This window comes from Eleutherodactylus coqui, chromosome 2 (genome assembly GCF_035609145.1).
Source record: "Eleutherodactylus coqui strain aEleCoq1 chromosome 2, aEleCoq1.hap1, whole genome shotgun sequence".
Taxonomy (NCBI): domain Eukaryota; kingdom Metazoa; phylum Chordata; class Amphibia; order Anura; family Eleutherodactylidae; genus Eleutherodactylus; species Eleutherodactylus coqui.
Window position 1 is genome coordinate 113,656,826 of NC_089838.1, and position 14,678 is coordinate 113,671,503.

General features: G+C 42.0%; 1 protein-coding gene across 1 annotated transcript in view; it reads left to right on the forward strand.

The window, feature by feature from the left end:
* Positions 1 to 14,678, forward strand: part of CCDC180 (coiled-coil domain containing 180) — a 41,285-nt gene that overhangs the window by 719 nt on the left and 25,888 nt on the right. Inside the window, exons 2-15 of the mRNA XM_066591362.1 lie at positions 1,832 to 1,949; positions 2,381 to 2,571; positions 2,662 to 2,750; positions 4,534 to 4,643; positions 4,725 to 4,853; positions 6,197 to 6,307; positions 6,895 to 6,990; positions 7,393 to 7,556; positions 7,635 to 7,754; positions 7,917 to 7,996; positions 9,144 to 9,232; positions 12,344 to 12,466; positions 12,568 to 12,741; positions 12,937 to 13,052. Of these exons, the coding sequence (XP_066447459.1) occupies positions 1,881 to 1,949; positions 2,381 to 2,571; positions 2,662 to 2,750; positions 4,534 to 4,643; positions 4,725 to 4,853; positions 6,197 to 6,307; positions 6,895 to 6,990; positions 7,393 to 7,556; positions 7,635 to 7,754; positions 7,917 to 7,996; positions 9,144 to 9,232; positions 12,344 to 12,466; positions 12,568 to 12,741; positions 12,937 to 13,052 (1,661 nt within the window). The 5' untranslated portion in view covers positions 1,832 to 1,880. The remainder of the gene's footprint in view (positions 1 to 1,831; positions 1,950 to 2,380; positions 2,572 to 2,661; positions 2,751 to 4,533; positions 4,644 to 4,724; positions 4,854 to 6,196; positions 6,308 to 6,894; positions 6,991 to 7,392; positions 7,557 to 7,634; positions 7,755 to 7,916; positions 7,997 to 9,143; positions 9,233 to 12,343; positions 12,467 to 12,567; positions 12,742 to 12,936; positions 13,053 to 14,678) is intronic.

Genomic DNA, 14,678 nt, shown 5'->3' on the forward strand with positions numbered 1-14,678 from the left:
GCTGCATATTACGCACATAATACGCAGTACCCCGCATGAGGGCGTAAACAGACAGGCGAACGCAATAAAGCACTCGCCGCTGGTTTGTGTTATTTTCTGACTATTCAAACTCTGCGCTGTTGCGTGCAAGTTTGAAAAAAAAGCAGGAAGGAAGGTCCAGACTAGAGATGAGCGAGTATACTCGCTAAGGCACATTACTGGAGCGAGTAGTGCCTTAGCCGAGTATCTCCCCGCTCGTCCCTGAAGATTCGGGGGCCGGCGCCGATGACAGGTGAGTTGCGGCGGGGAGCGGGGGGGAGAGAGGGAGAGAAAGATCTCCCCTCTGTTCCTCCCCGCTCTCCCCCGCCGCTCCCCGTCCCCCGAATCTTTAGAGACGAGCGGGAAGATACTCGGCTAAGGCACTACTCGCTCGAGTAATGTGCCTTAGCGAGTATACTCGCTCATCTCTAATCCTGACCTATCTTTCTCTCACATAGAAAAATCCCGCTAGTGAAAACGAAACCATTGAAATCAGTCGTTTCGTCCCATTCTGTGGATGTGATTTTCAAAACGGGTGTTAAAACCGTCTGCATCACTTTCAGGGAAGCGGCGATCCTTCGCGGTGGTGTTTAGCCGCGCTAGAGGATCGTGGGGTGTTTCACATTGTTTTCAAGGGGTAACCTTGCGTCGCATCATGTCCACCTCACGCGCGGTGCGATGCTTCGCTGGCCCCGTTAAAACAAGGGGATGAGATACGAGGTGTTCTGAACGAACACCCAAAGATACGACATGCTGCAATTTTTTCCTGTGCTGCGATGCTGGGAAAAAAAATCTTTTATGCGTATGACCTCACAACGCACAAATCTTGCGCGATTTTCTTGGTAATGTGAAAACAGCCTAAAGCTCATCCTGCAGAAACAAATCCCCTAAGTGCGGCAACAAATAAAGCACATTTTTTGAACCCCTTAGTGACCAAGCTTTTTTCCGTTTCTGCGAGGGCTCATTTCTTGCGTTGGTACCTTTGTGGAATACATACGACTTTTTAATCGCTTTTTTAACCTTTTTTTCTTGGAGGCAGGGTGACCTAGCTTTCTTTCTTTTTTATTTTTCTGATGACATTCATCCTGCGGGGGTAAATATTGCGTAACTTTGATAGATCGGACATTTACGGACGCAGCAATACCAAATATATATTTTTGCTTTATTATTTAGATCCTTTTTTTTATAAATATGGTAAAAGAGTTTTTTTAACTTTTCGTTTTTTTTCTTTTTTAATAATTAGTAAAACTTTATTGTTCTTATTTTTACTTCTTTTTTTTTTGTCCCTTGCAATGCAATGCTTTGCTTTCAGAAGGTCCTCGGCTGCCATCACACCCGCACGGCTCCCTGTTAGGGGGATTTAAGTACCGCGGCATTTAAAGAGTTAGCAGCTCTGCGTGGCTTATTGGAGCGGATGCCGCCAGGGGACAACAACTTGTGATGCTTTGATCTCTCCTGCAGTATGATGTCATGCCATAGCATTACATCATACTGCGATCGGACAGACAGTCTATCAAGACACCCCATGGGCATTGCTTGATAGGCATTTGCCATTCTGCCATGACAGCCCTGGGGCCTTTCAGAAGCCCTCTGGCTGCCATGACACCTGCACAGCTCCCTGTTAGGGGGATTTAAATGCCGCTGGCATTTAAAGAGTTAACAGCTCCTATGACCCACTCGACTTATCAGAGCTGTTGCCGTCATCCCTTTTAACTACAGATTGTAAAGCAATAAAGCAAGAACAAACACCTGGGAGGGCTAATACGTTGGCAAAGCGCTGCACATTGTGATTTACTGTCTGGATATTTTCTAGATGGCGGACAGTAAGCCGTTCTCTGCTCTGGGATTCATGAGTTGATGCAATGGCTCTTGTCGGTGAAGTACATGTTGTTCCGAGCGGAAAGGTCTACAGACAGATCTTTGATGCAGAGGTGAGGAAACGTTAGCACTTGGTCACAGAAATCTCTGCTTACTGTCCCAGGAGTTACAACTGCTACCTCCACCCTGCTCCATACTATAGCTTAGCCACTGTGGGCCCCGTGGAATGGCACCAGGGGCATGTGTCTTATTGTAGACCTTCCTGGCAGTTGCACTTGTGAATTTCCTAATATATTGGGATTGCTTGTTTAAGGAATTTTCCCATTAGTCAAAATTGCTCCACATGCCCTCTGTACTTCCTGGTTGCTGCTCACCAGGACATGTGACTACTGCAGCAAATCACCGGCTATTGAAGGTAACTGCTGTGGTCAGTGATTGGCTGCATTAGTCACAGATCCTGGTCAGCAGCAACCAGTAAGTACAAAGGGCATGTGGAGCAATTTTAGATAATTGGAAACCCCCTTTAAGCCTTTTTCTGTTACAGGTGCAGCTTGTGCGGTCCCTTGGAGAGGCACGGTCTCGGGGGCTACAGCATGGAGGAGGGTTTGATAGTGGAAAGATTCCTTTTATCCAGGATGAGGACATCCGTTCTGCTGGACTATTATCCCCATGCCAGCGTCGGTGGGTGAGCAGCATGCCCAATGATGGCTTCACTGAGAACCAGGCTGTTTATAGGTGAATATATATGTATGCTATTATCTGTGTATATAGTGATTCCAGTATAGCTGTCTCTAACGTTCTCCTCCAATCTGCTTACTCTTCTAGGGACAAAACAAAAGCAACTCTTAAGAAACCTCAGGAAAGTGAAGATTTGGCTGCGGTTCGAGAAGTACGGGGTCTTTGTGATGTTATTGGTAATATATGTTATTTTACATAGTAACATAGTGCGTAAGGCTGAAAATAGAGATATGTCCTTGTAGTTTAGTCTATTATCACCACTCCAATGTTGATCCAGAGGAAGGCAAAAAGCCCCAATGAGGTAGAAGCCAATTTTCCTCATTTTATGGGAAACATTTCCTTCCTGACTCCAAGTCTGGCAATCCGAATAATCCTTGAATCACCGACCCTCCTCAGGCAGAGAGTTATATAGTCCCACTGCTCTTACAGTAAAGAACCCCCTTCTATGTTGGTGTAGAAACCTTTCCTCTAGAGGCTATTTGCCTTGGCAGCAGCTGCCTGACACTGGTTGCTCCAGTTGTTTATAGTTAACTAAAATCCTCAAGCCCTTTTCCATGTCAGTGTTACCCAGTGGTTTCCCATTTAGTGTGTAATGGTGACATGTATTTCCCTGCCCATGTGCAGGACCTTACATTTATCAGTGTTAAACTTTTCTGCCCCCAACTTATCCAGATCTATTTGGAACCACATTCGGTCCACATTCTGTCCTCTTGTGTTAATTTATTTACATAGTTTTGTATCACTTGTAAATATTAATATTTTATGTACAATCCCTTCACAACGTTAATATATATATTAAAAAGAATAAGGCCCAGTACTGCCCCCTATGATACCCCACTAGTAACAGTGACCCAATCAGAGTACGTACCATTTATAACCACCCTCTGCTTTCTATCAATGAGCCAGTTACTTACCCACATTCTCACCTGGGCCAAGCATTCTCTTTTTATATACCAACCTTTTATGAGGCACAGTATCAAACGCTTTGGAAAACTCCAGATATACAAGATCGAATGACTCTGCCTGGTCCAGTCTAGAACTTACCTCCTCATTTAAGCTGATCAGATTGGTTTGACAAGAGCGACCCCTCATAAACCTGTGCTGGTACATTTTTCTTGAGGTCCTCCAGGATAGCACCTCTTAGAAACCCTTCAAATATTTTACCCACAATAGACTTCTGCCCTATAGTTTTCAGGTTCTCTTTTTGACCTCTTTTTGAATATTGGCACTACATTTGCTATGTGCTACTGCAGTTGAACAGACCTCGTGACTATAGAGTCTTTACGTATAAGAAACACTGGTTTGTCTATTACATTACTTAATTCCTCTAGAACCCGGGGGTGTATGCCATCAGGACCCAGCGATTTGTCTATTTTAATCTTTTAAGGTGGCTCTGCATGTCTTCTTGGGTTAGGCTGGTGACATTTAGCGAAGAGTTTACTTCATCACTCTGCACTTCATCTGACATTTCCTTTATTTAGTTGAAGAACACTTTATGGTTAGTTTTACTCTCTTTGGCAAAGAGTCTGTCTCAACTTTTGCTGCTTTTATTTGCGTTTTACATAATTTATTTTTTTCCTTATAGCTTTTTAATGCTGATTCGCTGCCTTTTTGTTCTAATTGTTTAAATGCTTTATTTTTGTTGTTTATTTACCCTTTTTCATCTTTATCGAGCCACATTGACTTTCCCCTATTTCCACCTTTTTTGTGCCAGTAAGATATGAACTTTTCACATTTTCTGGCTTTGCAGATCAGTCATGCATGTTGTTTATATAAATGAATACTGGGTCGCGGGCTTTAGGATGCTTTCACATGTAGCAGTTGTAGTGATGCTGCAGAAAATTGCTCCCACAAAAAAAGGCAAATACATTGGGGAAGGAACTCCTTTTGCTGCTCTGCCCTTGTGTGAGTCCTTCGATGCTTATGATGATTTTAGATTTATTTTTCCATATATTTCAGTTCCTGAGAAGGCGGATAGTGACATCCTGCAGCGGATCATCTCCAATAGACAAGAGCGACATGATGCTGCCGTGTCCACTCTGCAGAAAGAATTGGCAGACATTAGTAAGGTCAGGACAAGAATCTTGCCAGTGTTTGTTCTATCTGAGATAACCCTGTGTTTCCATCATCGTTCATTTCGTCACTTTCAGGAGATGGAGGCGTTGGTTATAGCGGCTGGAAAGAGCCTCCAGGAAAAGATCTGTGAGTCTGATAAAAAGACTGACCAATTATTTCAGAAGTATGAAAATAGGACTGATACTGCGAACTTCACAATGACTGTAAGTGCCTGCAAGTTATATACACAATATACACAAGACTTGTCTGGTCTCAGAAGACTGTGTCAGATTATCCTTATACTGCTGAGATTAAATTAGACACTCAGTTTTATGTAGATAAAGCTATATCTATGTTTAAGCCCCCCAACGGTCCTGTTAAAATCGGAAAAATTCTCCGCCGCGCCTCCCACATGCTGCTCGGGCGAGTACACAGTTACTTGATAAGACTGCTACTCGATGGAGCAGCAGCCTTTAACGAGCGTGCTCGCTCATCTCTAGATATGACTTTTTAATCATTTTTTAAAATTTGTTTTGGAAGAAGCAAAAAGGAACACAAAACGGTCATTTCACCATTTACTTTTATTTTGCATAACTTACCGTTTACTGTTATGAATGTGGTGATACCAATTATATGTAGTTTTTTGTTATTTTTTTCAATATTTAAAGCATTGTATAAAACAAGCATTTTACATTTTGTTTCTGTAAAAATGTTTGGATGCTGCGATCAGCAATGACTGCAGTATCTGTGGGGTTAAGTATTAGTTTTTACATGCAGTGTAGAGAAGTGATTAGATGAGCAAGTCCTCATCATTTCACAAATTTTTTTGGAAAAAAGACCCCGTATGCGACAGTCAGAGAGTAAATGTCCTTTCTGGTTAATAGAGGGGAGAGGGTGAGTGATAACATGAACAAAAATTCAAGTCACCCTTCCCTTGGGATAGGGAATATGCAGGAGAATCATAAATCCTCTCTGCCGCCGACTTGTTCCCCTCCCTCTCTTCTCTGCACACACTGACTGACAAGTGGCAGCTCTCAATTCAGAATTCCTGACCTCACTTCAAATAGCTGTTGCTCAAGTTCTATCACAGCTACTAACATGTGTTTGCTGTCATTTTAAAGCCAAGGTTATGAGCAATGACACGAAAAGCATGTCAGTAGTTCATATCATAATGGAGCTTTTTATATACTTTGTGTCAAATATTCTCATTATTTTCAATAGTTCTGCTTGCTGTCAGTGAATGTAAGCATTTGTTGTTTATATTTACATGACTGAAAACGTTTCCTGATCACTCCCAACTGACATACTGTATGTACAAGGCTTATTGCATTGGCTTTTGTATTGAACCTAAGACTGTGTCAGTTGAACATGATCAGGACCGCTTTTCACCCACTTGATGTTAACAGTTACTGTTTACATTCACTTACAGCAAGCAGATATCTTTAAATAAATAAAAGGAATTATAGATGAACTCTGTCTAACTCTGAACTGAATATAATTCTAAAGGTTTTTCTTACTTTCTTATTTCCCCGCTTTTAAGTATAGATAGATTATTTTTTCTCCATAGGCTCTGAATGATCTCTGGGCTCATGTGGTTCAGGTGTCCAGTCATAGGAGACAGCACATAAGAGACACAGAGAAGACTATGCTGGAAGTGGAGGAAAAACGAGCAGATCGGGTGGGTTATGATGGGACAAGGGCTGAAAACCACTATAGACCTAAGGAGCCATGTAGCCCTCTCCAGTAACCAATCTGACTACAAGTAATAAGAATTCCTGTAAACATGAAATAGAGACAACCCAATACTTGAGGGATGGTTAGCAGATTTCCAGATGCATTGGCTGCTTGGGTCATGGCATGTCTTCAGTCCACATAGGCCATACAGTAACAAGATATTTTCTTTCTTGGTCAAGTCCGTGTGCAGAGCCGTTGTTGTAAGGGTGCATTCATACAGCGTTTGCAGTGTACGTTTGGCGTACATGCCAGGAAATCTCGAGGCCCATGCATACATTAGACCAGTATACAGTAATGTACTTTTTCTCCTGATGTATACAATAGTCAGGTATGCTGTTCTATCCAGTAAAGAGCATGGAACCCTATGGCAGTGTATGCCTATACATTTGGGAAATCCTCTAACATATACTATTTGAACACACCTTTTTATCCAATTGTTTACATGCATAGTATTAGCTTTTAATTGCTGCTTCCCTTTCTGGGCTGAGTGCGCCCCCTGTAATTACTATATCACTTTTTTCTTCATTGTAGATTACAGACATACTGAGGACATTCACTGCACTGTTGAAGAATATTTGCTTTCTCATGCCACCTAATGTGCATAGATTTATACATAAGGAAGCCATGGTAAGTAACTGAAGCTTTAGGGGTGCAATCACACACAGTTAATGTATTGCAGAAATGTCTGTAACAAAACAAATCCTATTCATCCATTGGTTTTTCCGATGGCAAGCACATCGACTTTTGCAATTGTATTTCACCCTGATTCATGAGGCCCTGTCCTGTTCTTCTTGACCTATTACATAATATGCAAGGCTGTAAAAAGACAAATGTCATTCTTTGTAGATAATGCATAAATCCATACCTGCGTAAATCAAAAACTTACATTTAGCTAATAATTAACACACCTGCTAGTCATAAGTAGGATGCTTATGTACCCACCCTCCCATACCTTTCATCACAGCACACTAATGTATATGCTTCATATATAGATTATTTTATTTTTTGGTTGTATCCTCATACACTTAGATGATAAATCAGGCCATACTAGCCAACCACCGAGCCATCACCAAGCTTTCCCTTAATTTGATGGAAGCTGAACTCAAAAGAGAGGGATTGCAGCGCCTCCGGTGGCAGGATCTGGTAAAGGCTTGGAAATGCTATCAAAAAGAAATGGTAATTGGCGAATTCAGGTGAGTTATGTCGATATGCCACATTATGTACAAATCATTTATTCTAAATTCTGAGTTATAACTTTATGTATTTCACAGAGAGTTTGGGAAGCGTGAAACGGACCGAATCTCAGGAAGATTGAAGACGGAGGCCAATCTGTTTGTAGATGTGTACAAACCTCTCAATGAATGGAGACTTCGGCTTTTGTGCTCCGTTAGGTACCAGATAACAAGAGGGGCCAATAACAGAATGGATTGTGTGGGTTCTGATTGTAATATTAAATAGTGAGAACAGCAGCTGAAGGGGCAGGAAATACTCTCTGCACATTGCGGATTGATTAGGGTACAGATACCCATAGGTTTCATGGTTTATTTTTGCAGTGATTTTGTCCCTCCGACTTGCAGTAAAACAGCAGTGACTGAGTGGCATGATTCGCTACTTTCCCTAAACAAGCAATTAGGTAAGCAGCTTCACTGTGTCCTATATCATTTACATGTCTCAGATAATAATCTTTCTGATATATAATTATGTTATGTGATGGACGCCATACACTATATTCAGAACAGTATACAGTATACTCACCTGCATTGGCTCTCTCTCATGATTAGGGATTTTAATAATAGATATGTGCAAAAGTTTTAGGCGAGTGTGGAAAAGATGCTGCAAAATAAAAATGCTTTAAAAAATAGAAGTGTAAATTGTTTATTATTGTGAGTTAACAAAATACAAATTGAATGAGCAGAAGAGAAATCTAAATCAAAATTGATATTTGGGGTGACCGCCCTTTACCTTCAAAACAGCATGAATTCTTCTAGGTACACTTCCACGCAGTTTTTGAAGGAACTCGTCAGGGAGGTTGTTCCAAACAGAACTGACCACAGATCGTCTGTGGATGTAGCTTGCTCAAATCCTTCTGTCTCTTCATGTAATATTAGACAGACTCGATGATGTGGAGATCAGGGCTCTGTTGGGGGCCATATCATCACTTCCAGGACTCCTTGTTCTTCTTTATGCTGAGATAGTTGGTAATGACATTGGCTGTATGTTTGAGTTGTTGTCCTGCTGCAGAGTAAATTTGGAGCCAATCAGACGTCTCCCTGATTATATTACATGATGGATAAGTATCTGCCTGTATTTCTCAGCATTGAAGACACCATTAATCCTGACCAAATCCCCAACTCTATTTGCTGAATTGCAGCCCCAAACTTGCAAGGGCGGTCACACCAAATATTGATTTGATTTAGATTTCTCCTTTGTTCAGTCACTTTGCATTTTGCGAATTGACAAAAATAGATTTTAACACTTTTATTTTTTTAAAGCTTTTTTAGTTTACAGCCTTTTTTTCTTCTCCTGCCTAAGCTTTTGCACAGTACTGTGTATGTATTAAGGAATTGTGTAAAAGCTGGAGACACAAAACTGTAGTGATTCCTAATATGTTTGGTTTTTAAAAACTGAGAACTTTTACTGATATTGGTTTCCCCGAGCACAGAATAATTTAATATGTTTTATTTCATGTGAATGTGACAATTTTACTAATTAGTCTATGTGACTATACTAATCAGTGTTTTTGCTCCCCCACTCCCCTGCCCACCCATGACTTATCACAGACAATGTTAGTTCACAATTCTTCGACAAACTTCGTAACTCTCAGGATAATTTGATCCAAAGATGTATAGAGGAGTCAGAGAAGAGTAAGGTAAGTGTTGATGTGTGACTTTAAATATTTTCTATAGGACAAGCAAGCTCCACATGCCTTATCATTTTTTTCAAAGAGGTTTTCTAGGACTCTGAAATTGGTGGTCTAACTTTAGTATAGGCCATCAATATCGGATTGGTGCGGGCTCTTGACAAGATGATCACCTATTGGTTAAATTAAGAGGGAGATTTACTTAGACCAACGTTTTATATGTTGTATTGACTGCACTGTAATGAAGTGCACCACATTTATTATGAAGCATGGTGTAAATGTCCACTGGTAATGGTAGTTTACACCAAGCCACCAATTTGATTCAATTTGATTCAATATATTCAGTAACCACAAAATACAATTGTTCATAATCTGCTAAGTATACAGAAATTTGTATGCCTAGATGTTTAAACCTAGGCAAACACATAAGAGTGACCTGCAGAGCGTTTAAAGGGGTATTCCAGCAATTCAAACTGAAATTATTTGCTACATAAGGCGATAGCATGTAATTTGCATTAAAATGTTATAACTTATTTTACAAAGCTGCAGAGATATATGGGTGGTTTCACACTTGTGTTGGGGATTCTGCTTTTTACTCCATCCGGGAAGCAGGAAAGGGGAATCCATGAGGCCAAATGGCTCCATCTTTGGATGGAACCGAACAGCGCCGGACAAACCCCATTGGCTATAATGGGGTCTGTCCAGTTTTGGCCCAGCTGTTCAGCTCCTGGGCACCGTCTGACCCCATTAAAATACACCACGTTCATAGCATGGTAGCTGTTTTGCACCCAGAAGCTGTTAAGAAAGTGCATACTCTCGGGTGTACAGTGTGTCTTCTAGAGACATACTATAGCAGGATGATATTGGGTTAGGAAGTTAAATGCAGCATACCTTTTATTGCCATGACTCGGTCCCTGACACTGCAGGAGATAAAAGTTATCATATTTGCTACCATAACAGATGTTACCCCTGTCCACCTTCCGTCTCATAAATCTACTGCTTTTGGATAACCTTTGATTCTGCCCTATCCTTCAAAGCATACAAACAAAACCCTTACCGCCTACAACTTAAATACCAACTACTAACTTACCACCTACAACTTAGAATCCGCTAATTCCTCAACTATCAATTAAAAAAAAAGCTAGTGCATTCCCTCATCATCTCCCACCCAGATTACTGTAACATCCTTTTCTGTGGCCTCCCATCCATCATTTCTGTCCTTCTCCAATCTACTCCTCCCCACACGTAATATCTTGTCCTCACAAAACTTCCTTCATGCTCTCCTCTTGTTACATAACCGTAACGTGTTCCCCATGCTCTGTCACTCACTACCCCAAACAATCAGACTCTCCCCACCTTTGAAATTTTTAAAAAGAACCTATAAACCTACCTCTTCAGAAAAACATACATCCTACAATAATTGTACTGTCATGCACTAACATACGATCAGCTTTAACCATCACGTCCTGTCACCTTCCCTTCTAGACTGTAAACCCTTGCGGCAAAAGTTTCTATCTTTCTGTATCTGTAATATCCCAAGGGATCCTTCCAAAGTAGTATGGATCCTACACTATGGCTTCACCAAAATATGTAAAGATATTGAAAGCATGAATATTGGCAAGTTTAAAATGTAACCTTTACTAGAATATAATTAAAATACATGATGCCTCAATAATCCACAATAAATTGTCAAAATCTAGATTGCCAAAAATGGACATTGATAATGATCCACATGTGACAATTCTGATTTTATCCTAGTAAAGGTTACCTTCTCTCCTTCCCTTCTGTATCCGTCTATAATTCATTTAGCTCATGTTTAATATACTTGTTTTTATCTTTTGTTAAGTACTGAAACTCCTTCTACATATTTAGAGCACCCTGGAATGGTGCTTTTACCCCTCAGTGATTGCCCATATACCTTTTTAAGGCGGTTGCTAATGGACTTTATTCTGATGTGCCATCTTTTTATGGCGCTGCATCAGAATAAAGTTGCAGGGCTGGGGATTATAATAGCTCCCTAGTTTCAGCTAATGGAGGTAGCTCATAGCTTGGAGCAGTGACCGGAGGCTGCAGTGAGCGGTTCACAGTCACGTGATCACCGTTATTCAATGAATAATAGTGGTCGCTGAAAACAAAGAAAAAACAAAAGAAAGTTCTTTCTGTTTCATCTCCTCTCGCTGTCTTATCAGTGAGAGAAGATGAAACATAGTAATCAAGTGGCAGACGCGAGCGCATAAGCTGGCTTTGGCAGCAGTTGGCAAATTTTAACAATTATTCTCCTTAATTGCTAAAAAAAAAGCTAAAAAGGTTTTCAAATGTGCTTCCAGAATAAAATAAACAGATGGAAATATATATCTCATAGAAAATGTGTACAGCATGTTTGCCCATATTTGACATACTACAGTTGAAAATATGAAAAAAATTCAACATTTTGGTGTTTTTAATAAATACATACAATTTCTATTAGTCTATTTTTATCACCTAAATGAAGTATTACTTGGATATGCTAAACCTTTACAGAGTTATTCTGTGTTAAAGTGACACATGTCAGATTTCCAAAATTTGGCCTGGTCATTAAGGTGCGAACAGGCTTGGTCACTAAGGAGTTAAAATAAATGATTATTATTATAATACACGATATATACAACACAGCGTGTGATTGTCTATGTGGAAATCCTTCTTATGGCCGCCTGCAGACGGGCGGGTCGGATCCGGTGGCGAGAATTCTCGCCGCGGCACCCGACCCCAGCGCCTGCAGGGAGCAGCACGTACTCACCCGCGCCTGGCGGCCGCGGCTCTTTCGTGTGTCGGGCAGCGGGCGATGCGCAGACCGGAGCCGGCGGCCGGGTGAGTGACGTTTCTGTGCGAGGCTCTGCAAGCCCCGCACAGAAATAGGACATGCTGCGGTTTGTTTGCCGTGCGACATTTCGCGCGGCCGTCTGCATAGGAGTGCGTATTGTAATGCACTCCTATGCAGGCTTTCAGTGGCGGAAATCCTGCAGATAATCCCGCCGCGGGATTTCCACCCGTGTGCAGGCGGCCTATTGCTGAGATATCTTGTAGTCTTGTATATCGCTGGCTTTAACTATGTAGGTGCTAATCTTTTGTGCTTTGTTCCAGGCACAATTAATAGAAATGAACATTTGCAGTAATGAAGAGGCAGAGATTATTTTGACCAAAGAGCGATTCCCATTTGTTGAGCATGTCCAGGTGGAATATGAGAGAAAACATCAGATATTCAAAGTAAATCTTCTGATATCAGTCTGTATAATATTTGATAGTTCTGGCTCCTATTCACTGATTTACACATTTTACCAATTCTTTATGTTTTGCTTACATTTCAGGAATCTCTAGAAGTCGTATCAAAGAAAATGGCAGCAGACATTAACAAATTATTTACGTTTTCTAAAAAATCAGTTCATCTATGGGGTGTCTTGCAAATCGGGCTCTCGCAGCAGGAAGAGACCCTACTAAAAAATCTAGACGCCTGTCGTCAGGCACATGATGCAGAAAACCAGGTTTGGATCCTCTGTGCTGCTAGTTTCCTACTTTTCTATTTACATAGCTCCCAAGAATTGCTTTTTACATTTTTCAATGTGTTTTTTTTGCTCTTAAATTGACTTTATATTTCTGTATGAATCATGTATTCGGTAATATAGATTAGTTCCCTTCATTAAACTAAACATGCGCTTCAACTTCCATGATTTTTTTAGGCAAAAGAAGCTGATTTAGACATAATTCTGGACACCCTGCGGCAGGAGAGTACAAAGGAGCAGCTTGGTGTTCTTCTGGGAAAGGCACAGGCTGCATTGCTTGAAATAAAATCTGGGTAGGTGCTGAGTCTAGTCTGTATTTATGCGTCAGTCCAGTTATATGGTTGGAGGTTCATCCATGTGGTGTCTGTGAACTGCACTCATGATCCAGCAGCAGAAAGGTGTATGCATGTTATATTACAAACCTAAAATCAAGAAGAAATATCATGTTGGAGACTGATTCTGGAGAAAGCTGCTTCTGGCCAGACATATCTGCTACAGTGGTCTTATAGCATTACAGAGTAGCTATCAAATGGGCTTCCATATCATACATAGATGGGACGGGTCCACCACAGTGGGAGCCAACCTTACATATCTTCACTCTGGTGTATAGAGAGGGTGCCGCATTCTGTAATTTGATGCATATGCCCTAATGGGGCAGTGGTTTACTGCTAAGACTTGCAGCTGGCTGCAGCAGCTCGTGATGTCCCTAAACAGGTTAGCAACACAGACTCGGTGTAAAGAACAGAGCTGTGGTGCTGGACATGCAAGGACCCAGGAGAGGTGTGTACGGGATCTTTCATTACTTTTTGGCCATGGGCAGCAGGATTCAAAAATAAATAACGTTGAAAACGCCTTTAACCCCTTAACGACCAGCCCATAGTGTTTTTACGTCCTCCCGAAGTGGGCTTTATTCTCTGAGGACGTAAAAACATGTGTCCTGCAGAGAATAAAGCCCCTCGGGCTGTGTACGTGACAGCTCCATGCTGTCGGTGTCCGCAGGTAGCCGACAGCATGGAGCTGTCATCCCGGGCTGCTCGGACCCCCCCCCCCCCCCGGCATTGCGATCGGCGCTATGCAATGGATAGCGCCGATCGCAAAAAAGTAAATAAAACTGCAAAAAAAGTGACATATTCAGCTGCTCTGATGGATCGGATCCATCGGAACAGCTGAAATTACTCACCGAGGTCCGCCACACGACTCCCAGCTGTCTCGATGCTCCGGGCGCCGTAGCCGTCCTTCTGCGCATGCGCACCAGGCGGCATTACGTCAGCCGCATGCGCAGAAGGCCCGGCGGCGCGGGAGACTTAAAATCTCCCGGCTCCTGTAGGTAGCCGGGAGGCAGGAGATGTCAGCGGGGACCACGGTAAGCAGTCCCCGGTACCGCGATCGTCGTTATCCAATGGATAACGATGATCGCGGAAAAGTGAAAAAAGTGTAAAAAAAGAAAAGTTTCACCTCCCCTCATGCATCGGATCCATGAGGGGAGGTGAAAATACTCACCTCAGGTCCGCCGATGTCCTCCGGCCGGTCTCCGGACCCCCCGCTGGCTTCTGCGATGTGCCGATGTGGCGCGCATGCGCAGAAGGCCGGCGAGCCCGGCAAATTCAAAATCTCCCTGCACCCGGCTGTCACAGTTAGCCGAGTGCAGGGAGATATGACTGGGGACCGCTGTATGCTGTTTCCAGTCATATGATCACCGTTATCCATCAGATAACGGTGATCATATAAAGTTAAAAAGTCAAAAAAAAAAAAAAGTTAAAAGTTTAAAAAAAGTTTAAAAAGTTAAAGTTTCATCTCCCCTTACGGATCGTATCCGTAAGGGGGGATGAAATTACGTACCCAAGGTCCCCGTATTCGTTCCCTGATGGGATGTTCATCCGCAGACCTTACCCCAGCTTCGGCGCATGCGCCCGTCGGCA